Raw genomic sequence first — 27,628 nt, forward strand, 5'->3', positions numbered from 1 at the left:
TTGTGTACACAAGTATTTTAACAACATTGTTTATTATTTCAAATGTAATCAAAACAACAGTAGTTACAGAATTTACAGACAGCTATGATACTGTGTGATCTTGAGTCTTGTGTGCTCTTTCATGCCATGATATGGTCTAAACAAAAGAAACAATCAAGGTCATTATTGTGAAATGTTCTATTTTTCTTTACTGAGCTCTGGCAGTCGTCAACAAGTCATTGATTTATCATTGTTTAATCCAGTTCCGGAGTCAAAGAACGAAGCACAGCACAGAGCACCATGAACCATCACCATGATGCCGCCTCTCCTCATGTGAAACAGACTGTAAAAGCAATTAGTCCAATGAAAGCACGTTAAGACTTTGCTGATCAGCTCTCGTTTTTACGATCCGAGTCGTGGATTTAGTTTTTAACATGTACAAATCCAACCGTCAGCCACTGTCTGACTGCATTTTGACAGTGGGTTGTGAAAACACTTGCAGTTTCAGGTGGCAGTGAGCAACAAGACGATGTTCCAAGCTCCTAAAAGAAGCATTTCTCCACAGGGATCAACCTAGCGCCGCTAAACTAAGCCTCTGCTTCGTTCCTCTGTGGCCTGTGTTGTAGCAGGGACATGAGCGTAGCTGTGTGCAATCTTTGGGTGTGTACCTTATGTCTGATGTGTTAATTAAAGTTGCTATATTGAGGAGATTCATTTGCATTTTAATAAAACGAGTCAGCTGTTAGCCAGCCCCCCCCCCCTGGGTGGTGTGTGTGTATCAAATCAGCGCTTCAGAGGTTTATTGTTCTTAGTTTTTCCTTGTTGGTTGCTAAATATTACCTAAACTGAAGCATGGAGGCTAAAATAGGGTTTTCTAAATGTAACCATTAGCAGACAGAACAAAATAAATACTATGATTGGACAGTCTCTGTTTGAGGGGCGGGACTTAGCAGTGCTCACCTGTGTTGCTGTGTTAGTAATGAGCTCTTAAAACGTCTTGGACACCTCAGTTACAGCTGCTGCTGACTGAGGAGACTCTTAGATGTGTGGCTGTAACTATGGTGAGGTGCAGCGACTGTGGTCACACTGCTCAACAATCTTTGGTCTCAATGTGTGAATAAAAACAAAACAGCTACTAGTATTTGTATCCACTGTCAGTGTCAAACTGAATACGTGTCATATTGCACTTTTTATTTCTCAGTAGGATTCCAGGATTATCATAGTGTCTCTACGACGTGTCTACAATCATTGGCGTTAAACGTGGTTCATCGTGGAATAATATTGAACATTAAAAATTAATTAGTTCAGTCTGAAGCCTTGTGTTGATCAGTGACAGCAATGACTGGGACATCATTCACATTGAAGTAAAAAAGTTGAGAAAAAAGGCCACTCGTCAAATTAAAAAAGCTTTTCAGTACTACATTTACTGCTAGACTACAAATGTTTGCCGTGAGTTACCTGAATCTGCAAATGTTTTGGCCTCGGTATTTACATGTATGCGTTGAGGCGGGTGAGCCAGAGCTGCTGAGCGTGGACACGGGCAGCAGGCGGGCAACATACAGGAAGAGGAGAACAAAACGAAAGACTCCGACCGGACCAGTGTCACAAACTGTTTACAAATATGCCAGATTCAAATCCATAGGAGCTAACTAGGTGGAGCCCAACACCGATCCATACGTCGATCCCCGGAACGCGTGGACGTCCCGTCACCAACGCTCTTCACACTCACGCTCTCACATTCACCCAGGAATCACGTACACTCTAGAAAATATACTGACACTCACAAGCGCCTGTCTTGTATTTTGCATTAGTATCACATGTCAAATGAGGAAAAAGAAATATATAAATGTGCGTGGAAAAAAAAAGTGCAAAGTCAAGTCCGGAACAAAATGGCACAGCTGTAATAAGGAGAGCCAGAAATAAAAGGATGAAGGAATCAATGAACCAAACTAAACAAAGAGCAGGATAAAAAGGTCAAATAAAAAAAAAACTATTCTAAAGGAACTAGAAGCATCTTAATCCAACACCAAGGCGGGTCTGCTCAGAGCTCGACTCGCAGCTCACGTCTCACACGCCTGCATGCCGGTGCAGAGCGCTGTGGAGCCGTGGATCCAGCCTGCGGGGGCGTCGAAGAGCGACGCCGCAGCCGATGCCGACCAACCTGTAAAAACCCACACGCTCAAAGCAAAACGGAAGAGAAGTCACACCTGATGGGCATATATACGAAGGCCTCTAATGTATAACCACTGCCGAGAAAGTGGAAATCTCTGTTCACATACTCTGTATTGTTTCTGAAAATATATATTGTATAATTGGCCCCGCTCCCCCCTCAGACGCCGCAGCAGTCAGGAAGTCAGGCTGAACAGGTCCTCAGCCACTCAAACGCTGCCCGACCTCCCTCTGCCAGGCCACGTCCCACTGACAGCGGGCTACCGGCCCCTTCCTCACTTCCTCATATCACTGGCCGCTGTTTCCAGTCTCGTTTAGCGCTCGATGGGCCGCGTCCACAGATCCCGGGGCCCCCGACAAGACGTCCCCGTGGGGCAGGGGGGGCGGCCCAGGAGGGGGCTGCGGGGATGCCAGGGCCCCCGCCTGCCTCAGCACTGCTCCGACTCGATGAAGCCCTCCTTCTCCTGGCCCACCGGCTCCACCTCGGCGTAGGCCGGGTGACCCGACCCCCGGCGGAATTTCATGGCCGGCCACCTGCTAGGACGTCTCTGCAAGGAGGGCACACACGGGGACGAGGGGAGAGGCAGAGGTCAGAGGTGACAGCGACTTCAAGAGACTGCCGGATGCACAGGACTAGAATCAGAAAGTAGATCATAAATTCTCTGGCAGACAATGTTCTGTCACCGATAATGACCTTGTGATGTTGTCAACAAGGAACTTCAACATAAGGTGCCGCCATTTGTTTTTTCCAAAGCTTCTCAAAGTGAGCAGAACTGCGAACAGCACGTATTCAGCCACAGCAAATTTAAATTCCTTTATTAAGAAAGAGTGTGTGCAGCGGGTTTCATCATCCTCCCCTGGAACTCATTCTGCATATTTATGAGAGAGGAGCTGAGGAAAAAAGAGCACCGAGCTCCGTCCAGACAAGCCTCCGTGCAGATGGTGCGTTCTTTATGGCGCGGTCAGGCAGCCTGGAGCAGACAGACGTCACAACGCACCACAGCTTGGCAAATTAGGACTGAAGCGCCTTTTTAAGTTACATACGTCTTCTGACGAGATCGGTGACTTGTTTGTTGAGGTTATGATCCAGATGTAATTACAGGCCTTGACAAAAACCAACATCGCCTTTAATCAACCACCGATCTCACGCCTTCAGTCCCGATGAACCAAGCTACACCAGAAACCTCTGCGTGTCCCCGCTCACCTCGATGAGGAAGAGGCTGGCGGCAGAGGTGGGGTGGGTGTAGACGTAGACCGTGACCAGCACAGCAGCCACCATGATGAGCATCACCAGGAGGATGCTGAGGATCAGACCAGTGTGCAGAGGGTGGGAGCCCGGCATCCGGTCTACAGCGCTCTCCGCTGGCAGTGCTTTAATACAGAGCAGAGAAGAGCCTTTTATATGGACACACACACAGTTATTACATATTGCTATATGTAAATCATGTTGTTATACGTATTTAACCTGTTTGGGGAAACAGCAACCACTACAGTAAATAGACAGTATGGGTTTCTCCTTAAGCTGCAGTTCTATGGTTGACCAGCAGGGGGCACACAGCCTTCACAAAAGCGTTCATTTTTTAAATGTACTTGTCACCACGCTGACAACAGACATTTACAGTAACTTTCAAACGGAGACCTATATGAATATAAATATACAAGAGTGTTCCTTTCATAAAGAAGCACGGCAGCTTCCAAGTCACCTGAAAGGACATTTCTTTCTTTCTCACTGTGCGGCATAATTGCTTTGTACTCTGATCAGGTATTCGCGCTCCCCACTCCTGCAGGTACAAGTAGGAGTAAGTCCCATAGCAAGGTTGTCAGGGTTTGGTCCTTATAGCGGGATGAGGGGGAGGAGGAGGAGTCCTGCTGTAGCCTCCAGTCGTGGCTCGGCACACTGAAGAGGCTGTGCGCCGTGACTACACAACGAGTCCGTCCTTCAGGAAACTTAGAAGTCACCATTCGCTGTGAAGCCCTTCCTCAGATTCGTATCGGCGGCTCAAAGTCGAATCAGCAGGTGTTTTGATGGTTCCTTTGAAGATGAAGAAAGCATCCTGAAACCTACCGGGGATCTCTTATTCTCATCTACGGGAGAACGATCTCCGAACGGGGGAAATAAGAAAAAATACACATACTCTGAATAGAAGAAGAGAGGAGATCACAGCAGAGGAGGGCTCTGCTCTCACACCCTATCGTACACAATTACAGCAGCTCAGCTCCAGCCCCTCGGCTTTAATTAGCTCCTATTGGCACCACTAAACTAGCTGATCGGAGTCTCCCCTGCTTCTTGTCTCACTGATTTTCAGCACACAGAGTAAAAAGGTGCCAAAAAAGCCCATATACTGTTCCGTACAGCTCATCAGTAAACACGTGTACAGTATGTGTGGGTTTAATCCTGTTAACGCAGACCGAGGAGGAGTTTCTCCTGTGTGTCACAGAGGCACAGGATCAAGTCGGCTCCTCCTGGGCAGCAGGAGGCCAAACCATGGCTCAGGCCGTGAGTCTGGAGTGTCCGTAGGTTAGCAGGGGGCAAGCGGCCGAGGAGGGAAAACACATCTCCATGGAGGCGCAGACAAACCTGGTGGTGATGCGGCTACAGCCACGCTGCAGCGCGCACTGTACGAGACTCACCACCTCGTCATTGAACCGATCAAACCACATCGCCCCGAGTTCGGTTTCAATTAGCCTCGTCCTGGTGGCGTCTCAGACCCGAGGAGCCTGAGCAAACACCAACAGCGGAGCTATTAGACGGCAATAAGGAGGAGGCGCCTCACCAAGCCGTTCCCTTCCAGCTCCACATCAGATCCGCAGGGACAACGGAGCCCTGCAACGGCTCTCTCACTCAGCTAATGGGTTTTAGGGAGCTGACAGTTGGAGCAGCCCTATAACTCAGTGCGGAGGAGCGTTTGTAGCGAGTAGATGCTGCTGTGATGAAGTGTGTGTTTGTTATCTCGCCTGCAGTCGTGTCATTTCCTGTGACAGCGAGCACGCCGATCGCTGTCTGATCAATTAAACGTCGCATCGAAACGTAAACTATCGTCTTCGGGAGCAAAAGAAAAAAAATCCCGCTTTATACGTCGTCAACCCCTAAATATGACGATCACGGTGGCTCCCGTTCGTGTTTGCGCCTTATAAAAATGCAAGGATTTTATCAGAGCGCTGGCACGGGAGATGAGAGACGTGCAGTGTTTGTGTAGCCCAAGTGTGAGAGAAGCTGGAGATTTCCAATTCCTCTCAAGCAGGAAATGAAACATTTGAGAGGCTATTTCTGAAAACTGATGGAGCTGAAAGCCATCGGGTGTTTGGATGGTTACACGCATTATCATTTAAAGCATTTCGGTGCTTAGTGCAAGTGAAACGCTGCATTTTGAAGGTTAATAGCTCCCAAATTAACGGTGATACGGCGTAATTGATCTACACAAATTAGACCCTGGCCTGTTGTGTTTTCACAAAGTCAGGATAAAACAGAACAAAAGGGGACTCACAGATACATACAGTACTAAGGCAGCAGTGAAAGGAATGAAGGCAGGAACGTACCCTGGTTGTCTCTGAGATGCAGAGCGATCTTTGTGTCGTCTGTAAGGAGACAAAGAAAAGGACCATAATCAATATTTCCCTTTGTAGTTTGTTTTTGAAGCTCTGACACTGTAAACAACTCCAACAAAGTCCCGAATGAGATTAAGCTTCCTTCATTAGTGGATCGTCTTCCTTTCAACATGAAATCCACTATTTTATTATACAAATGTGATTAAAAGCAGTGCTTTGAATATAATGGCCCAACGTGCATAACATGCATAATTCAAGGCATACAGCCGTCTGGAGTTAACTATACATGTGAAGGATGAAAATGTAGCGTGACCCACTTCCTCTCCTAGTGTAGCAGACAGTTACACACACCATAGGATTCACATTATGCAAATGTACACACACACACGCACGCGCGCACACACATATTTCCTTGAATGATTTAATTCCAAAGGATTTTCCATTTCACTTTCAAAGGAGAATAAATGCAGCCACATGTCTGGGTCTGAAATGAATCATTAAATTAGATAATTTATAGGAAGACACAGCCCCAATTCAATCTGAGTCAAGGCCAGGGTGAGGTTCATGAATATGGATCATCACTGATGTTTTAGCACCAGCAGAGCATCTACATGTGACTGTATCTCATCCCAGCATCTTTGGATGAAAGTTGCCTGATACCAGTAATTATCTCTATTAAATCACTGACACTGCACCTACTGACATATTAAATCATAATTTGTCTTCTGCATAAACTTGTTCAAGCCTCATGACATTAAGTTTATGTACTTAAATCACCGGCTTAGTTTTAAAAATATTTGCTATACTTTCAATGGTCCAAGAACATCTGTCTAAGAAAAATACTGGAAGGCTTCATTGTAGGAAGGAAATCACAGCTACACGTATGCTGCAGTCTCGTCTGCTGCACGGTTCCCTTCATTCCCACTCTCTCGTCCAGTTGCATGTGCGTGATCCGCCCAGGCTGCTCTCCAACGTGACATCTGACCCCAGCAGCTGAGTGTTGTGGAAACGGCGCCGCTGAACATGTCAGACGGGCCGAGTGTCAACAAATACCACAGCGAGGCCTGCTGACCTCACGCACCGCTCGTCCTCTGTTAGATCCCTCGCCGCATCCCGGCTGCTTCTCCCTGAGCTGCTCACAGCCGCCCGGCGACTGTCCATTTAAACTCAGCCCACACAAAGTGGGAGCTGAAAAGGCTCCAGCTTCACTTAGCGCTGAAGGTAAAGGCTTTTTGTGAAAACTAAATACTTGAATGTAGAATTTATTAAAAGTCAAAATAGAAAAAGCTGAGCGCAGTATTCTACTAGAAAATGTTTAATCTATAACAAACTAACAAAGTCAGCTGTTTGAATGATTAATAGCAAGAAGAAATGGAAGAAATACTGAAGAGGCTTTAATTGTATTTCTCCTAATAGAAAGTGCTTCAGAGTTTGCCCTTGACCTTCCTCCTTTTAAGGAGCCTGGTTTGTAGTGAGTCTATGTGATATTCCTCCTTTCAAGCATCAAGCTCTCCCATCAGGAATCACATCCAAAGTCAAACACCTTCAGAAAACATTAGCTCCAGCTCACGGTGAGTGACAAGTCTGCAGATTTATTTCATCACCCGCGACCAAAACCATTATTAAAGGTAGGAATCTTCAGCTCCAGTTTGTCTAGGAACTAATAATACACAGTTTATCTCGAGACAATGCTGAGTGCACTTGGAATAATAGATCAGTAGGCTTATATTAGATGGACCAGTGCATTAATGAGCTTTACCCTAACGCACATTTCTTTTTAAAATGTAATAATTAAATGCAGAAGGCAGTGTCATGTCCTTCAGAGACTCTCCCTGCTCATAAAAGGCTGCAGTAAATCCATTCATCACCAGGAGACGAGTGGATGTCTGCAGTGATTGGTCGTCCATTAGCCCGACGCGCTTTGTGCTCGTTAGTTACTACAAGGCACGATGGGAACGCAGGCTCCGAGCAGAACGGCGTGTGCTTTCAGCTCCGCTGTAAACACTGAGTGTAACGTGCCCAATCTCACAGACACACGTCATTATGGGAAATACATGAATTGATCGGTTGAGCGGCTCTTGCCCATCATTCTGATTCATCAGCGACCACATCTGGGGCTGACTGAGATGAATGGCCCTGCGTGAGCTATAGGAACCGTTGAGGACGGCACATTAAACCCGGCCCGACTCGCTCGCCGTCTATTCCAGAGGGAGCGAGAGAGAGACGGAGGAGAAGGAAGCGAGACGCTACAGAGGACACCTTGGCTGTTTTCCTACCATCAGCAAAACAATCCTGCCTGCTCCCTTTCAGACGGGATTCGCATTAGATGACAGAGATTATGCTGCGGTACGTTTCAGGTGAGACTCCCGCTGGGTGAGTGAGCGAGTCACGTGCCCAAAACCTGCCTGACCTCTGCTGGAGATGAAACCTATGCAGAGACTTGTCTGTTATACTGAGAATGTGAAGTGTGTTTGCTGGTTTTGGTCTTTTAGTGATTTGATAAGACATTTAACATCTATTTAATGTATTTAACGAATCTATGTTTTGTTGTCAAAACTGAAATTGTTCAGATCACGTTTTGTTTAACTAAAATCAAATTTTGTTTCTATATTAGCCCTGAAATGAGAATGAGCAACACAGAGAGAGAGAGAGAGAGAGAAAGAGAGACAGAGGAGCTAGAGCAGCGAGAGATGATACGAGCAGGATAGCGAGAGAGCGAGAGATATAGAGAGAGAGAGAGAGAGAGAGACAGAGACAGAGACAGAGACAGAGAATAGAAACAAGGAAACTGTGTTAGAAAACCTTCCATCAGATGAATTAAATTTCACTAAACTCCACAATGATTGTAGAGTCACTCTCCACTTACTCATAAAAGCAAAGAACAGAACCTTGCCTTCATTTGGCTTCACTGATAAAAGTTTCAATCTCAAACTCATAAATGCATTGGAGAAGATGCCGCGTAAGAAAAGGAGGTTATGGGGAATAAGAGGTTTGTGAAAACGGTGATTGATGGCGAGACAGCGGAGCCCAACGTCACCATCCCAGGTTTGTGTGGGCACGTCTGTTCTGGACTGGTGAGATCTGTCCCAATTCAATCTGCATTGTTTAAAGTTGCTACAGACACAGCTGCCCGCTCGCTGCACTCGCTGCCATCTGGAAAGCTTATTTTTAGCTAAAGAGGAGACCTACGGTACATATTGATGCATTCTGCTACAGGGAACGGCGTCTTGTGCATGTTGCAATAAAAAAAAAAAATCATCAATACCAATAAAGAACAGTTCCAGCGAATGCGCCTCATTTAACGTCTTCTCCAGCACGGAGCATCCATCACGGGCTGAAAAGCAGCCGGGGCACCGCGGCCGCGTCATCCCTACCTTCGGTGGGGGCGCTGGTGGGGGGGTGGGAGGTGGAGGCCGCGTCTCTGCCCGCCGTGGCCTCTCTGCTCCTGGACGTGGTTCTGGTGGCGGCGGCGACGGCGGTGGTGAAGGGCGGGAAGGGGTGCGTGGTGTCGGCGATGTCGCACGTCTTGTCCTTAGTCTGAAACGCAAAGACGGTCGCGGGTGAGAGCGGCAGGAGAAGCATCCATCATCCCCAGTGGAGGACTCACGCATACGGTACGCTCACCTCGTCCGGGCAGTTGTTGTCCACCCAGTCCTGACGATGGCGGTCGAAGCCACTGGAGCATCTAACAGAGGACACAGTCACACAGTCAGCTAAGAACAGTAAACACGCCTGCGATGGGTCCTGGGTCAAAGCAGCTGCTTATCCACCATGATGGACGGGTCACTACTGTGACATCACCGTCCCATTATCTCCCACTGAGTAGAGAAACGCACCGCGCAACTGGTGCACGAGTGTGTGAGTGCTGAGCTGCAGGGACAATGCGAGTCCAGCCGAGTCTGAGACGTCCCAGCAGGCCCCATTTCTCCAGCGCACATATTGTTATGGTAATGGTTTTTCATCTTCCTGCCTCTCTAATCATCCCATTCCTTTATCCCCCCCCCCCAAAAAAAAAAATCTGCCTCATCTGTTCAATCAGGCGAGACAGATTTCCCGACTTAATCCTCCACTTTCTCCAAACCCCCACACACACACACCCGCCCCCCGAGAGGGAAGCAGAATGAGACACAATATTACGGCGCAGGTCTGGTCTAACCTGTCCCCGCGGGGAGCTCGCGTTTTGTTTCTTCTCAATAGGTTCCATCTCAGCTGGCTGCCATCGAAGGCACAGAGCTTTTAATTAGAACCGGCCCGAGCGTCTACAGTGGAATGGAAATGAGCCCGTGAGGGATTTCACATGTTCACTACCGTGTGTGGATGACACTCTTAAATCATAGACAGCGAAACAAGCGGACCGTTACGATCCCTGAACAGCAGCTTCCATCGCACACTATCCCGCGGCCGCTGCTTTTCATTTTTCAGCAGCGGGTCATGTTTTGACGGGAACAAAGTCACAAAAAGCATCAGATGAGTTTCAACAGGCTCATCACAACATCCGTGAAGGGCCTGATACCTCCTGTCGCAGTGACAGATTCGTAGGCCTGTAATTACATCATTATAACATAATAACAGCTCGCACGGAGACTACAACGAATCTCTCCAAATGCACCAACAGCGTCCTCCATGTCTGTCATGCTCCGTTAACCCACTCCGGCCCCGGCTGCAGAGCTCACCCACAGCAGCGGGCGTGCGACGGGCGCTGCTCTCTCACCTCGCCGGCTCTTGGCCCCGAGAGGAGTTCATTAGAGGTGGTCTTTAGAAATGTCAGCGCCTTTCATCAGGGCCGAGCGTGGCTGAGCGGTCAGATTAACGCAGTTAGGCAGGCAATTAAAACGCAGCTTAATGAGAGCAGCGCTACAGGCAGCGGAGCCCATAAAGGCTGAAACACGTCTGGTTCGTCTCTGTCAGATGAAACGTCCAGGGATGCGAGAGAGGCGCTGCACCTTCCTCCGGTCCACCGCATTAGCCACAGAATAAAAGATGAATATTTGATGCACAAGGCGCTGAAAATGCAGGAGAGCTGCTCAGAGACACAGAAGGAAGAAACGCAGACACCGGCCTCCGACAAGCGTCCTACTTATCAACACAGTAAACATCGATTGACTTGCAAGCTGACACTTTTCAGCTTTTTCTTTTTTTTACTATCGCTCCACAATTTACTTTCCAATCTTGCTCTAACGGGGGGGGACAGAGAGGCCGCCGCCGCCGCTCGCGTTTCAGCTGTCAGAACGTTCCGGGGGAAGAGTAAACGAACGCTCGGAAAGCAGCTCAAATATTTGCTTCAGTCTGAAGCAAAGGGAGACGGGGAGGATGAGATACAAAGACGAGCAGAGGCTGGAGACGTCAGCGGGAGCTCAGTGCGTCTCCATCAGCGGCACACGGAACCCAAACACCACCATTATGTTGCACGCCTGGAACTATTTCTCACGTTAAAAGACGTGATATTTCCTACTCATACATGGGTTTCATTTGCTAGGATGGAGGCAGAACGAGCCGAAGGTGTCCGACCTGTTGAGCCGATGGCACCAGCTGCAGTTGAAGTTGATCTGCGAGGAGACGCAGGCGCCGCAGCTCGTGAACTGCAGACAGGCTGTGGAGGAGAAAAGGTCAGACCGTGAACGCGCCGCACTGACACGCGGCCACGCGGGACGCGGCACGACGCCGCGCGCCTCCCTACCGGGCAGCGGCGTGATTTCCACGGCCGTGGAGTTGGTGATCCTCGTCTTCAGCAGCTCCACGCGGTGGTACTCGTAGATCGTCCTCCGCCTCACGTCTGTGTCACACGGGGGAGAGGGAGGAGACGGAGTGAGACCGTGAACAAACCGCCGCAAATCTTCCATACTGAGATTAAACGCGGGACGAGTGGTCCCTGAAGAAAGAAAGAGGAAGCGGAGCGGGAGGCTGGATGCTGAACCCCCGCCCCCCCCTCGCCTCGCGTTAACCCACGACTTGGCAATAGACGTGGCAATTTCCCCCGGGAGCTGATATCAATCACCCCGAGCTGAAAGGCTGCTTAACGGCGATTCATCAGCCGGGATGAGATGAAGCGATTGATTGGACACCACTGGACATCGCCCACTCCCATCGCATTCTGGCTGCGGCTGCTTGTTTGTGCAGAGGATCAAATGCATCCGCAGTTAAAGTCAAATCTCCCCCAACAGCTCCGATAATAACTCTCTGCTGCTGCTTTTGTGGGGTTTTTATGTGACTTCCTGACCCAATGTAAAACAGAAAGGAAACAATAAATCTGCAGAATAAACCGCTGCAGCTGCAACTCGGTGATATTTCTCAGCATGACATTTTCTGCAGGACTTTGTATTTGCTTGACCAATGAGCTAAAAAATTGAATTTCAATACAGCGGATTTATAAAGTTCATAAAAGTGTTTTTTGCCATTTTGGGAAATCTGGGAGATGTCACTGTGACGTCCGTAGTAATGATGCTACGAGATGAGCTCAGCAAAGCGTGGACAGAGGGTTCCCTTCACTTTGCTGTAGCTTCGCATTTAGTGCAGATGTGTGTGTTGTATCAGCATCCTTTCAGTCTAAGCAGTAAAGTCAGACTTTCTGCGCAGCTGATTGATTTCTCATTTGTGAACGCATAACTGAGCTGGCTCCAGCGCCGGCTCCCTCATATGATAGGAAGTCGTCCCCCTGCAGACCTGCTTGGCTCGATTAAACCCAGGACCACTGATCAAAGCAGCAAAGGCGAGGCGGCTCAGTTTAATCTGAGAATACGTCCCAGCTCCCTACCCCCTCTCCTCCCCTCCCATGGCGACTAACTTCCTCCTGCCCCTCGAGAGGAGATCATCAGGTGCCTAATGACACGTAAGGGCCGCAGGAAGGACGGCCCTGGAGCCTGACGCGGCGAGTGTGCAGGCTCGCTGGCCGGCGGCTCGTAGGTGGAAGGAGGCTTGAACACAACCGAGCCGAAGGAGGACTTAGCTACTGTAGCTTCCACCGGTGGCGCTGCAAAATGGGGTCATTAACCAGCGCAGTTACAGTATAAAATGTGCTGTTATTGGTGAAGCAGCTGCATGAACAGCTGTCTGGATGCTCATTCTGACACACCGGATTTTATTGCTCACTAATGACTAAAACCTAAAACTAAATATCCAGAATAAAACCCATAAAGTGAAGATTTGCTGCTCCTGATTTGGCGTCTTCCTGCTGGGACAGACACCAAGAACAGAGAGACAGTGGAGGCTTCATGTTACGAGTAAGTGTAACGGAGAGGGTTTAATCTGGCTTTGGCTCCTCCTATGAGCGTGTACCTGACCTTAATTACACACCAGGCCACCACTCATTTGTGGTGGCCTGGTCTGCATTTGCTGGATGGGCCGAGGGCCGGCATCGCCTGCAGGCTCTGTGATATACTTTATTTGAGCTTTTAATCTGAGGCAAAGCTCCAGAGGGGTTAAAATATGTCCCTGTGACTGCAGTAATTGCCTGCAGAGAGGTTCTTCATAGCGGAGCCCGTAGCGGTCATGGCTCTCCTCTCCGTCTTCTCTCTGCTACACTGACTTTAAGACTTAATGTTCTCAGGACATGGAAAGTTAAACCATCAGAATCCTTTTAGTAGTCTGGCATCACCGCGTGATCCGGTGTCCAAGCGTTTCCCTTCCCCTCACATAATCAGCCTTTAATTAGATCGAAAGCAAATCAAGAACCAGAACCTTATTTTCTTTGCAACTATTCTCTCATCCTTTTTTTCTCGAGAGACTGAACCTCTGCAAAGGACAAAATGACTCCTCTTCACCACTACATGTAGATTTAGTTTCATTCATTCATCACATCAATCGATGAGCATCAGACGCTTTGCACTAGAAGGCGTTGGATGCAAATGCTGCCCTTTCGCTCCAGACTTGGACACGAGCCTGTGGGTTTTATAAATACCACCTGCCTGTTGCACAGCGAGGAGACGCAGCCGTGCTCGCTTCGATTTCGCTGGAGGAGGCTGAAGGCCGCCGATGCAGCCGACTGCTCCCTAAACAGCAACAAGCCCGGTGACGCTAACGAAGCATGGCCGCCCCGTGGACGCCGCGCAGAGAGGAACGCTAGCAGTCTCATTCTGAGTAGATTTTTAAACCTGGAATACGAATGTAAAGCTGTGAGCAGAGCCGTGATCCGGTTCCAGGCATCTGCTGCACAATCTGTGCTAACTAATGTGACATCTGCTGAAGAAGAAGAGCAGTGGCATCTAGAATGACTGCCTCTAAGTGATCAACTTTCATAGCTGCGGATATTGTTTGAGGTGACTGTCAATCAGCAGCTCAGGATACACATCACATTACATGATCACCTCCATATTTAGCAAATAGAGTTTAATTGGAGTTAATGTTGGAGTATTTGACGTTCAAAACTCTGTTGATGGAGATCACGGTTTCAGCCAATTAGCAAGCGGAAGATTTGATTTGCATATTATCTATTTCCATTTAATCATTTGACAACTCACATCAACTAAAGCAGAGCTAGGATGCAAACACCTCCTCCTCAAAGACAGTATTTATTCCCAACAAGACAAGGTCTCGTTCCGTTGCCATTAAAGGTCTGGTTGTTCCTCCGCTCAGCAGCTGCTCGCGCTGGTTTCATCACGGCTTCATGAAGTCGAGGAGAGCTGCACTAACAGCGCCATTAACACTCTACGCATGGAAATGAGCTTCCTGGCTAAAGTCTGGTGTGTTTTCACTAACTATTGTTTCTCTGTCACAGAAAGGATCGAACAAACAAATCAGTACCCACATGTTTCTGTAAAAGGGAGCCACAGAGGGAGTTGTTCACAGATGCCTAAGACATTAAGTTTGACACATAAGCGCTATCCAAGTTTCATACACGCGATCAAAACAGACTTTAAATGACTGAATAAATCACATCTGACATCTCGTTACTGCGGTAGACCTTGAATTGGAGTGAGGGAGAGTCAGTCTGTATGAAAAGGTTTGAAGTGTCTCCCCTCTGCTCAGATTTGTTTTAAATTTAATTGGCCTCTACTGCAGTAACTCAAAAGCAAATGGAAGACGCTGCATCCATAAAGGTGGACTGATGATGGAGATGAGGTGGTGACAGCTGGAGCTAAAGCGAAACAGACGAGGCTGAATGTGTTCGCGTTTTATGGTGTCTGAACATATAAAGACCGGATCGTTTGGTCCACTGTATGCGTGTTGAGACTCACTGGGAATCTGTTGGATCTTGTGGACCACCACGAAGGCGTCAGACAGGCCCACCTTCACCGGGTGATTGACAGAGCTGATCTGTGACACCTCGACGGGGATCTGAAATAGAAGAAGGGAAAATCAATTACCGGGACCCAGACAATCCGGCCGGCGTGGGACGAAAAATAGAAGCAGGTCACCGAGGACAATGCAGCCAATTTATTACTGGCTCCCACAGCAGCCAGACGGCTGTATTCGCTCTGTAGACAAAACCGTTCAGACAGAAAAATAAAAGATGAGCAACAGCTGGATGGAGACTGACACTGATATCAAAGACAACATGCAACAATACGGACTCACTGAAACAACTATCGACCTTATAGGACATTATTGGGGTTTCTATTGAATTTGTCTAAATCTTGTTAAGGTACAGATTAGATTTAAATCAAGTATATGGATAATTGATAATTGATACACAACACAGTTCTGACCTCTTTGTAGGCAAACACAATCCGGCCTGTGTTGTGCAGCGTCGCCTGGAAGGTGAAGCTCCCCAGGTTGTAGTTGTCCTGCAGGTGGACGTGGTCCCACTGCACCACCAGAGCCGTCCCTTCAGGGCCAGAACCACAACACATACATATCAGACATCCGCCGTGGATCAACACCTGCTCGCTTTTCATCCCCAGCGAAGCGCAGCCTGGGCAAAGGCTGCGATTAGGAAGACGTCAGTGTAACAATCATGTTTGTAAAGAGATCCTGGATGTTTCCCAGCAGATACTGAAGTGATTGACACTGAAGTAGAGCGAGCGCTGGTGTGAAAAGACTCCAGCGGAGCAGATTGGAGCAGCAGTATAACTGAAACTTCTGATGAGACCAACTCAAAGCCTGGTGGTTGCTGTGATGGATTGTGGTGTTTGGGCAATTTTCACAACACTGGAAGCTTTTTATGCCGTACAGGAGTCAATGACAGAGCTGGGGATGACTTCTTTAGAAAAAATGAATATTATATATGGAATATTTCCAACTACACTGACTGCAGCAGGAGTAAGGTGAGGCAGTAAAGGGTCAGTTCACAAAACAAAGAAATGCAAACAGTGGAGTTTAAACAGCTTTAAACCATTAGATTCCAAAGCAGAGATCTCAAACTGATTAAGTGAATTCTATATAGATCATGCTAATGCTAAATATGCGGATTATACTGTATGTTACCATGATTAAGGTTCAGACAGCCAACAGACAGGAGGAGAAGAACTTAGGCCTTCAGCTCCTCTCTGCAGCTGCAGCCTCACATCACTTTAACGCCGTTTTGATTTACTGCAGACTTCAGAGCATCTATTGATAAGAAACTATTCCCTCCACCCAAGCCGGCCACCTGGCTTTACTCCAGGCCAATAGAGGTCCCTAAACACAGCAAATCAATTTTTCCATCGACTCCTCCAGCCAAAGTAAAGACGAGACGTTTGCTTGTCTGCTGACAGATCGGAGAAAACAGACGCGTGAAGGAAAGTCCATAATACAGAACATGTGCCCAGGGTGCTGCTCACACATTAAAGTTTGGGTGTTATTTATAACTAATATTATGTGACGCATGTAATCCACCACTGTTATTTCAAGGGCAGCAAACCCGAAAAACAAAATGAGGAGCAGCCTTTTGTAATTCATCGGGGAAGAGGCAGTGAGAGAAGTAATTTGCTGCAGAAGTACGGCAAGTTGGGGCCGATATTAGTCGGCTTAAAACGCATGGGGACCAGGAGGGGAGGCTGCCATGCTATCTGGGGCTTCCTGGCTATAAATACAGAGCGTGTGCGAGGGGGAGCGCACGCTGGCCTTGTTTCTAATTCCACTTACAAGCTTAACATGACGTATGAAGGCAAAGCAAACAAACCAAATCCTGCCCGTCTTACGCCGGACCACCCTCTAAATGTTTGTGTCAGAGACTACAGATTACACATCTGTCTTTGATCAGACAGGGTCACGTGCACTTGCACCTTCTGTAAGAATGAATCTGAGTCTCACTTCCGAGGTCTTTGGACTTCAGTCCAGCTCGAATGTTTGAAGGATTTGAGTTGTGCCCAGATTGCTAATCACAAGAAATGTCCCTTTCCGCACTAATGGGCTTTGACGTTGTGCGAGCGAGTGTAATACCAGACGCCGCTACACGATTATGAATTTTATGATCTTATTAATACTGTGACTTTCCTGCTGTGACACGATGAATGTCCTCGGTTTTCATCATCTTAAGTCGAGCTTGCGTTTGCTGGCGTCTATTGTGGAGCTTTATTTTGATGAAGAAACTATTCAGAGCCCTGGAAGTATTCACGCCCTGTAATAACGGGTGCAGATGTGTCAAAGTCAGTGTGAAACATGCTAAAGACCCATAAGCTGTATTTTTACCTCAGTGCTGTCACAAGATCCCAATGGCAACAACTGATAAATTTAGTCTGACAGCTGCTTAAACTGTCCACTACTCCATAACCAAGCTCTATCAGGCCTCAGGACGGTTTGAGGATAACGCTTCACAAAGTAGTGCTTTATTTCACCATCTAATTGTGGCTTTGCACATGAGAAAGCACGCGTGTTGTTTTAACAGGCCAGGCAGCCTCCCGCCCTGTGGACGCTGCTGTGAGGAGCCGCCCGGCTGAGAATCGATCAGCTGCCAGCTCAGTTCAGACCTAATGAGCTTCACACAGTCGGTCAGACCGCGGTGATGGACGTGATGGATGCCGACCACCGCTGGAGTCGGAGGCACCAGTTTACAATGAAGGCAAGTGAAAAGAGCAATACATGTGCTACTCATTAACACTGAAACAAGATATAATGATGTTACCGTTGTCAAAGTAAATGACAGTAGAGTTTCTGGAGACGCTGGGGTCAAAGTTGGCCATCAGAGGAGCGATGTACTGGGTGGCGGTTAGCATCCGGTGGACCACGTCGCCCGTGTAGATGAACCCTGCAGAGAAGAAGAGAGAAGGCGCACAACAACTCATAACTTCCTGTATTTTACAAGAACCATAAAGTCAGATGCTTGTAAACTATTAGAAATCCCAGTTTGAGTGTTGCACATGCTTTCATGAAATGATTCCCCTCTCTTTCCACTCTTTTAGAGTGTCCTTCAGCGAGACAGCAAGTCTGCCCTGCAGTGTGAAGTTTGAAGCATCCCATTAACCCGCAGGTCTGTGAAGTTTCACTAGCACCAGCCATTAATTAGACCTATTACCTATGATCAAAAACAGAGGGGCAGCTCTGGGGCCGTGAAAGGAGGATATGCAGAGTTACAGTAAACATTACTTAAAGGTCACAAGCTGGAAGGAGCTTGTGTCTGTCGTCCATCTGCTTGTGGGCTTTTACTTCACACCATCAATTCTAGCAGTTAACGCAGTGACCACGGCAACGCAATCTGATTAACTTTTCAAATTTATTTGTCCCCTAAGTTAAGCGTAAACAGATCAGGGCGCGCGCTCGGCGCCGCACCGCTAAACACGGTTATTAATGGACCGCGCAGACGCTTGCTATTCATCATTTGCATAAAGAATCTGCACAGACGACAAAAGAATCAAGCGGTGTCTTAATTTCCCAGCTGACAGCAGAGTTTAGCAAAGTCAGCAGCTATTTCAAGAAGGGTTCAGATTTTAACTGGTCTGCAGCGACATCAAATAGCAAAGCTAACTGTAACAGGCAGCTTTAAGACTATTTTCTGTTTTCTCCAAAGCCTCTGAATTTAGTGTAAAATGATCTTGCTAATAATTATTTAATAATGACATGTATATTTATACCATATAAGTGCTATTTGGATGACAGGAAACCAGGAAGCTTTGTGGGTAGAAAACATATTTTTTGTTATACAGCCCTATTTCATATCGCCATATACCCCCTTATGCAGTAGGTGGGCTATAAAAACACATCTATCACTCTGGAAACTCGTAGCGGAGCATATGGCACCGCGAGGGGAATCAATCTTCCCCCGAAGACCTCCGTGCTGAGAATTACCTCTATATAGAGCACTGTCAGCACCTCGCCACTCACAGGTGGGGGGGGGGGGTGAGACTTTATTTAGGTGTCTGAAGCCCTGACTGTTGAGACCTCCACCTACTGTAGAAGAGGAGGGAGAAGGGGGCGGATGCGGACGGGGAGCTCAAGCTAACGAGTTACCATGGTTACTATCGCTTTCATCCCTAATTAAAAATACACAGTCTTATGACAAAATAACCTCAATAAGAGATCAGCAAGAAGCAAATCTAATATGAGCCTACTGAGATTAATGTGTCTTTTTTGAAATCAACTAAAACTATTACCTATTTATCAGTGTGTTGAATAAGGGATTCATCATTTTGTCATTTCACAGTTCAAAATTAAATATTGCATTTGTAAAAATCAAAACCATCAATCCTCATTTTGCAGACTCTCAGATTTTCCATCAAGTATCTATTATGTTTATTTATTATGTTATTTGCCATGATCTCAACAGACTATGTCTACCGTTTCACCTATCTGCGCTGTAAACAGAGGTTTAAGGGCAGGAAGGCAAACAGATGACGTGACGCTCTCCAAAGACAACATTCCCCACCCTCCAGCCGGAGCTTGGCCGTGAGCAGACGCATGCTGAAGTTTCCATTGTTGCAGAAGAATTCATAAAGTTAGTGTCTGCAGCCAACGAACACAAGCACATAACTCCAGTGTAAAACCACAGGCCGTGTTTGCCGTTACACCCTTTTATTTTGTAACACGAGGAACTTGTTAGACACCGGCCAGAGCTAAACCTGCAGTGCTCGGCGCTAATACATACCATGAGCTACCATCATTCCTCACATCTCACTGGAATCAGTTCATCTGTTTGGTTTTTGTGTCTCCACCAGATGAACGCAGCGCATCAGATAAAAGCCGCCATCCTGTTGTGTCCTGCTGCATTAAGGTGAAGGGGACAGAAAGCAGCGGGGCTGTGTAGTCTGCACGTCTCCATTAAGGTAAACACAGAAGAAAGGCCGGGCTGCAGACGCGTCCGCCGACGCCTTCAAGGTGGCGCTTCACATCCTTCACCTGATTGTGCAGCAACACAAGCGACTGCCAGCAAATCGTCCATTACGCCGCACGTCACATTTACCCAACGGTCGCCTTTGGGGCTGCATTTGCCTCGTTTTGTCCACTTCTCTATTTCGCCCTTCTATTTTGCACTTTCAGGCTGAAACGCGCAGACACGAGCGTCTGGAGCCGCGCTGCGACGTGCGCGGGGGCTTTTGTTCCGCAGGCACTCTCCTGAAAAACGCGAAAACGGCCCCTTTGACAGTCTAAAGAAAATCAGTACGCTAAAGAGGCGAGAGCTGCAGGGCGCTCGTCCATTCATTACGGCTGTCGCTTACAGAAGCAGGCCGCACAGCGGAGGAAGGCAGATAGAGAGGAGACGGGCGAGAGGAAGGAGACGAGTGCTGGAGGAGAGTGAGGTGGAGGTTTAGAGACGTTGGGACCGAGCACGATAACTGACAGCGTGTTTATATGCGCTGCTTCCCAAAAGCACTCCACTATTTATGTGTCCAAGAAAAACCCGAGCAGGAATTAGAAGTCCCACCAGACTAAAGCTTTACTTTATTGGACACAGTGTTTAGACAAGGTCTCTGCTCCTTTGTACCGAGCTGTGTTTCATTTGCTGGATATTTTCTGCCGATCACAGATGTTCTGAGGCCTGAGGAGCACACCTACAGTACGGTCCTGTGTGCTTTCAGTTAAAATAAATCTCTGCTTTTCATAAAGCAACACACTAGTTGATGTTATATTTCAAATAACAGGTCACATGTAAGGGGCAACTTTTGTTTTGTTGTTGCAATTTTTGTTGTTTTTATTACATTATTATTATAATTTATTATAGTTTTCATGGGCATGTAAAAGACCTCTTATCCAGCGTTAATGGGTAAATTAGATACATAAATACTTTATTAAAGGTAACCCCAGCTCAGATAGAGATTTTCTGCAGTATAATAATAAATATACATTATGTAAAAACCATAACGTTGCACTTAGATGTCAGATGCTTGATGAGGCCGTGTGCCAGCTCCTCCCGGTTGACGATTGGCTCCAACACTGTTTGGAAAGTAACCGTACCTCAGCATTAATACTCTCTCTGCTGTTTTGTCACACTCTATTAAGGAATTATCTTTTCCTGCGGAGCTTCGGTGGGGATGGGGCGATACTAAAAACACTCGCAGCAGTAAAGTAAGTGACCTGTGATCCACCGGCAGGAAAGGAACGAAGGCAGAAGAGAAAGAGCAGCCTGAGATGACGGGGGACGGAGCTCCAGAGGCCTGTGAGCAGCCGATAGCGGCCTCCCCCTCCTCTGTTTCACCCCCCCCCTGTCTGGAGCAATGCAAATTCCACCCCCCCCCCCTCCCGTTCTGGTACCGTCTGCAGCCATCCGTGCCTCCTCGCCGACACCCCGAACGCCGCTAAAGCCGACATTCCTGGTGGTCGAGGATCAAGTGGGGGGAAAAATGAAACAGTGTTGATGACGACGGCGAGACACAAGTGATTATTTCTTGTATTATTCCACTGGCAGTCGAACGCAGCATCTCTGGAATAGTTGGTAGGAGCAGGGCCTTTGGTCTTTGATGTGATAATGGCTGCTTGTGGTCTAGTCGTCAAGACTCGAGTGGAAAATTGCTTCGTGCACTCTGACAAACTGCTGAATCACATGTGGAGCCCACACGTACCCCCCCCCCCCCCCCCCCCCCACATCCACGGAGGGATCCTGTTTCCAGTCCAAACCCAACGGGTTGGTTTCTCCTCTGGCTGAGCCTGTTGCTTGTGAGTGATCGTCCCAGAAACAACAAGGAATTATCCCAGGTTGGTCCCAGTATGAAGATGTCAGAAGAACGGGACACCCACTCACACAGGCTCACGCCCTCTCAGACGCGTCTCCGTTCTCCAGACTCATTTTGTAAATCTGACCGCATTCCCTCCTAAAGCCCACAGCAATAAAACTGTCTGTGTTCAGTCTAATATGCCCAGCACACACAGAAACATCCAATAATAACACTGGTAACTATCACTGGGAGCACAGAGTATGAGCCGTGTTCACTTACCACCGGTCGCCACAGTGATTTCACGCAGCAAATGTCCGTAGAAAGGGAAATCGAAGGACAGATTGACTCTCTGTGAGGGAGAAAACAGACAGACGACCTCGGTCAGAAGGAGGAGTAGGAAGAGGATCAGAGCCTCTTCTCACCGTAGGAACGACAAGAGGATTTAGATCTGATGGGAACGGGAGAAGAAAAAGGTGGCTGGCGCCTCTGTGTATCTGCTCAGCTGAACGGGGCTGAAACCTGAGACAGACTTTAACCACTGTCATCTTCAACCAAAGCTTCATCCTGGAGGGAATTCACTTTGAATGTGAGCGGTCACATCTGTCACAGGGACTTTCCTTAAACCTGAACCTAAACTCTTCCAGGACTTGTTCGATGACCCACAGTAGAAGGAGCCGTGCTGCCAGCCCCATATACTGTACAGTAGTTACCGTAACCATGGCAACAGAGGAACTGGCAGAAACACGCCCCTGTGTTATTTGCAAATATGTTGATGGGCATTAACACGTCGTGTTAATGGAGGAAAAGCTGCAGTAAAAGTACCTTTGGTCAAAAAAAAACAACTACTGTAACTGCTCATGTAAAACACAAACCACAACAACTGCTTTGTTTTCGTTATTCTTTACATGCTGCAGTCAGATGTCGCACCGCGGCTGCAAGGCGCTAGGAGACGGACGGCGCTGCGTAAAGAGGCAGATTATACATCATCCCCAACACCGCCGGGTCTGATCCCGCGGCGAATCCCTCAGACTAAATAATCATCGCAGAGGTTGAGTTCCCTGCAACGACGCTGACCTCTGCAGCTGCGCGGCGTTTTACGACGGCGCTGGCCGGTTCGCGTGCGTGTCGGGGCCAAAGTGCTGCGGGGAGCAGCGCCAGGAGGCTTTCGCCAGAGTCTGGCAGTTTGATTTAACGGCATTCATAATACACTCTGTTGGTTTAAAATGTTATTCCACCGACACGGAGCCGTCGCACGGTTAAAACTACCCGGGCACGACTCGCCTCGTGCGTGGCTGCTCTTTGATTTTCCTCAGACTGGGCAAACGTCTGGAAACCGTCCCACATCGCGCGGGTTCCACCCATCGTTAGTTTCTGGGAGCAGAGTGCCCAACGTGGGGCTCTACTCTCTCTCCTCCCTGCTGTTGTTCACCCTGGCTTTCTCGCTTCCCTTCGCCCGCCCGCTCTGCCTCTCCAGTCAGTCTCCTGATGCCCGGCGTGGCTTCATCAGTATGCGCCTCACGCGGGTCACCTGCCTGCGCTGAGGTGGAGGCAGAGGAGCTTTAACGCCTCACTGCAGAGAATCTGTTTAACTGCTTACGGAGCTATGCTAATGTTTTATGTCTTTACGCTTCTAACAGCAGGAGGAAAGGAACCTATCAGTTCGTTCAGGGTTTAGATGATTGGACACCTGCATGTTGCAGAAAGTTCATTTCACCCAATGTTTGTATTTTGAGCTCACACACACTGATCAGTCATATGTTCTGTTTGCTTTCTTCCTTATCTTTGTGCTGCAGCAGTAATCGGGGGGGTCTCTTCCCTTGACACTTACCGCGGCTTGTCTGTGTGTGTTGGACAGGATCCCATGGATCTTCACTTTCTCCTTGTCCATCTGGTCAATATTCACCCACAGGTCCCTGCTCATGGAGTCTGACGGGCCATACATCTTCGATGTGTAGTAGTTGTGATCGGTGTCTTCCTGCAGAGAAACACGAGCGTCACATGATCAAGTTTGCATGATGGTTTTCAAAAGTACTGCAAAAGTAATTTAGCAGATGAAGCGGAGCTTGAAGGAGAGAGTGGATATTGCTGTGTTGCGTTGTGAATTCCTCTGATGGGGAGTGAGCTCTTATTGTAAAAGCCCATTTAAGAACATAATATAAAGGAACATCCTGCAGCTGATTGTTCCACTCAGATGCTAGGAGCCTCGATCTAATTCTCTGTGCGGGAGATCAATAACAGTATCAGTATTTTTAATTCGACTGCGGGACAAATTAGCTGCCAAATTAAATTAGATGACAGTGCAATCATTTCCAGTGCTTGTGCATTGTCTTTGTCCTCTCATTCAGCTTTGTGCTTTTCATTAGAGCACAAGCGACACCAGTGGGGGTCCGGTGCAATAATAATAAAATCAATGCCTTGCACATGTAAGGCAGACTGTAAAGTCAGGCCTGTCACGGATCTCTAGAAGCCATGTGGGAGAGGCCTGTCTGCTTTTATGGTTTCCTGTACAGAATTAGAACGAATGCCTGAGCCCGATGCTCGTCTCCTCTGCTCCGGGTCTAACGAGACACTGTCTTTTATCGTAAAAGTTAATGTTTAGCTGAGAGGGACGCGCATGCTGACGCCGAGCGCGGTCTCACGGAGGGGAACGCTTTGATATACGGCCGTATTACTCTGAGCTGCTGCGCTTCGGTTGTCGAGAGGCCATGAGACAAACATTAATTAAAACACAATCCTCCCGCTGTTCATTTCGTTTTGCTTCGAGGATCCACGTTTCCCTCAGAGAGTCGTAATCTAACGTCTAGCCACTGTTGAGCCCGGGATGCAAGGCGGAGAGTTAATGTTTCAGGCTTCAGCGGATCCTCGGAGGGATTGATGAATATCAAAATCCCAAATGGAGTTCAGCCATGTAGGTGGCGTTGCTTGTGATTAATTTGTAGATTTAAACAAACATTGCCAGGAGCCTTTCATCACAGCTTAGAGCGCCGGCAAGTTGTGTCAGGGAAGCGACGGGTCCCTCTAGGCAGCCTTAGTCAGCACATTGCTTTCAGAATGGAAAACAAGGGCCCCTGTAAAACGAGAAGACACTAATGCAGGGCTGCGCCGTTTCCTGCTAATCAGCACAAGATGTTTTGGGTGATAAGGCCGTCGCAGGCGCCGGTCAGAGCCTTGAACCCCGGGATGCTCATCGAGGACTTTATGAAGCCACTTTGGTTAATTTAACCAGCCGCTGCCTCGCTAGGCCCTTCAACTGTTTGCAAACAGTGAGGACATAAGCTGGTGGATAATTAATGTGCTTTGTTGTTGCCCATGTCCAAGTTGCTCTCTTGGTAATTAATGGGCTCGTTAGATATTAATTAACTTCTTTTATCATTTACTGTAGACTTTCCCCGCTGCTTCAGCCTTTCTGACAGCCTCAAACTTTTACTCTCGCCTCTCTGGGAACCCGAGCTCATCGAAGCGCTGCATTCAGGCTCCCTCAGAGATGAGAGGCGCCAGCTGGCAGACCGTCCCCTCCAGGGGAGGCGCGAAGGGGGCCGACGGGCAGCGTGCCACCGTCCAGCTGGGTGAAGGTGGACAGCAAGTCTGCGAGGGCTTTTCAAGTGCACGGCAAACGGAGGAACGGGGAGCGCGGCCAGAGGAGCAGGCGCACATGCGGAAATGCACAAATATTGACGTAGATGTGGTGGGAGGTCTTCAGATCAGACACTGGAAACAACAAGTGACGTGTGGTATTCATTCTAAAAAAAACACTTGAGCTTCAGCAGATTGAAATCACATTGCAGCCTATTTGGAGGATTGAGAAGATCCGACCGCTAATGTGCTGCTCTGATGCTTCGCTCTGTTGCTGCTCTGCTCAGGCTGAAGGTTAACATCTAAAGTGGACCGGACACAGACAGGAATGTAAACATGGCACCTCTCCGCTGCATCGGCTGCAGAGAAGCTTCACAGGCTCGAACGCCGAGCAGCATAAAGGCAGCAAACAATCTCTCTCCAAACTCATCTTCCCCCCGGGAGTCTTTTAACTTAACAAACAGAGGCACCAAACAAACAAAAGAGAAAAAAATCATTTGCATTCACTACAGGTTTAGAATATGGAGGGTGGTAACGATAACAGCAGCGCTGGGAATCAACCGAAGTCGTAAAAAATGAGTAAGCAGAGCGTCTCGTTGTCTCGCTGCGTGAATTCTCTCCTTCAGGAAATACACAAATAAACAGTGAACATAGCGAAGTACGCGTCCCCCAGAGCTCAGACCCCCGAGCTGCTCCAGGTACCCAACACCATGAAGCCTAAACTGGGCCGGGACAGGAGGGCCTGCCTTTATTCAACGCTCTCGTCCTCTGGAACTCTTGAATTCAACGCTCCTCTGTTCTCTTTTTTCTACCTCGCGGTGCCCTGAAAACACCTTGGGCCGAGAGTCTGTTTAATCTGGGTTAATGATCTGCAGAGCGGATCCAGTGAGTCACAGTGAGTCCGGGCGCCAGGCAGTCTGGCTGGCCAGGCCACTGGTGTGATCCGCTGTGGGGAACCGGTCCATCCGGTCGAGGCAGACGCCCGCCCGCACGCCCTCGACCCGCCGGTGCTGGAGGTCCTCTCTTGTTCCCAGCGTTCACGCTTCAGGCGGAAGATTTCAAATGAGAGTTTCTCCCTAACAACAAGTATTATTGCATTTCTCCAATTTTCCTTAAAAAAATAACAATGCCGCTACAATTACCCCGTTTCTTTGTGCAATTCCTTCTTTCAGGACTCAATGTTTCACACTAACTGTCAATAACTGGAGGCGGCTACTGCAAAGCAGCTCCTTCCTGCTAAAGCCAAATATAGTGTGTGTCATAAATCACCTACTGCAGTAGATAAAGCAGGCAGATGAAAAGACCAAGAAATTTATGACACGGAATCCCTTCATGAATGTGTCTGTGCTCACATACTGATGATATATGACTTTCTTAATTGTCTAAAGGCAAATTTCTTCCTCACTTGAAGCAGCTTGACAACAAAAAGAAGGTATCAGCTGACCTCTGAGGTGGTGACCTGTGAACGAAGCTTGTCTTATATCAGCAAAGCGTTGGCGGCGGTGTGTTTGTGTTGGTGATGACGGGAGGAATGACAGCGTTCGTTTGGACAGATCCTCTATTCAGCCACAACAAATGAGCAGCAGAGAGAAACAACAACGATACAGGATGTGTGTGTTGATCTGAAGTGGCCAGTAAGTAACCAGTAGTGTGAGAGTGACTACTTGAGTCCAACATCTTCCTCTGTGTGTGTGTGTGTGTGTGTGTGTGTGTGTGTGTGTGTGTGTGTGTGTGTGTGTGTGTGTGTGTGTGTGTGTGTGTGTGTGTGTGTGTGTTCACAGCTGATGATCAAAGCACCCTCGCTCCTCACTGCGTCGCGTGGCTGTGAACCTGAGATGATTAGAAGCCACAGGAAAAGTTAACGAGCTGCCTGTGCCCAGGCGGCCGCCTTCATTACCGAACGTATCGGACAAGGCGCCACAACAACAGCTGCAGCCAAACACACACACACACACACACACACACACACACACACACACACACATGCACGCACACACACACACGCGCGCGCACACACACACGCACGCTCGCACACACACACACACACACATACACACGCACGCGTGCACACACACATACACACGCACACGCAGACACACAACCACCACTATTAATCTGTTGCAGGTTTACCGTCTACTCAAACTGTACAGTAGGAGGCTGGGTTAATTTCCTGTTCTGGTCTCTCGGAGGTCAGAGTTAAGGAGATCCACTCCCACCCACCGAGCAGATGAACACCTGTGGCCCGAGCTTCATTTTATATAAAATATTCATCCTCAAAGCCTCCTTCAGGCTTCCTTCATTACCGCTCATCCAGTCTTCCAGACAGACTTTTAATGGCTCCAGGGAACCAATCAAGTATTTTTAGCTACGCCTATCGATTCATTCACTCCATCAGATGGAGAAAGGACAGTGAGACTCCAAGG

General features: G+C 48.1%; 1 protein-coding gene across 4 annotated transcripts in view; it reads right to left on the minus strand.

Moving 5' to 3' along the window:
• Positions 1-13: 13 nt before the first annotated feature.
• plxdc2b (plexin domain containing 2b) overlaps positions 14-27,628 on the minus strand; it is a 45,689-nt gene continuing 18,074 nt past the window's right edge. For all 4 annotated transcript variants that reach the window (XM_029146571.3, XM_055508576.1, XM_055508578.1 and 1 more), the window contains exons 3-14: positions 23,461-23,607; positions 21,912-21,981; positions 17,672-17,794; positions 15,336-15,454; positions 14,865-14,964; positions 11,372-11,467; positions 11,203-11,284; positions 9,319-9,379; positions 9,069-9,231; positions 5,686-5,724; positions 3,353-3,519; positions 14-2,696 (exon numbers count right to left, since the gene is read on the minus strand). In XM_029146571.3, the coding sequence (XP_029002404.1) occupies positions 2,577-2,696; positions 3,353-3,519; positions 5,686-5,724; positions 9,069-9,231; positions 9,319-9,379; positions 11,203-11,284; positions 11,372-11,467; positions 14,865-14,964; positions 15,336-15,454; positions 17,672-17,794; positions 21,912-21,981; positions 23,461-23,607 (1,287 nt within the window). In that variant the 3' untranslated portion in view covers positions 14-2,576. The remainder of the gene's footprint in view (positions 2,697-3,352; positions 3,520-5,685; positions 5,725-9,068; positions 9,232-9,318; positions 9,380-11,202; positions 11,285-11,371; positions 11,468-14,864; positions 14,965-15,335; positions 15,455-17,671; positions 17,795-21,911; positions 21,982-23,460; positions 23,608-27,628) is intronic.

Source organism: Betta splendens, chromosome 4, assembly GCF_900634795.4.
Source record: "Betta splendens chromosome 4, fBetSpl5.4, whole genome shotgun sequence".
NCBI classification, from domain to species: domain Eukaryota; kingdom Metazoa; phylum Chordata; class Actinopteri; order Anabantiformes; family Osphronemidae; genus Betta; species Betta splendens.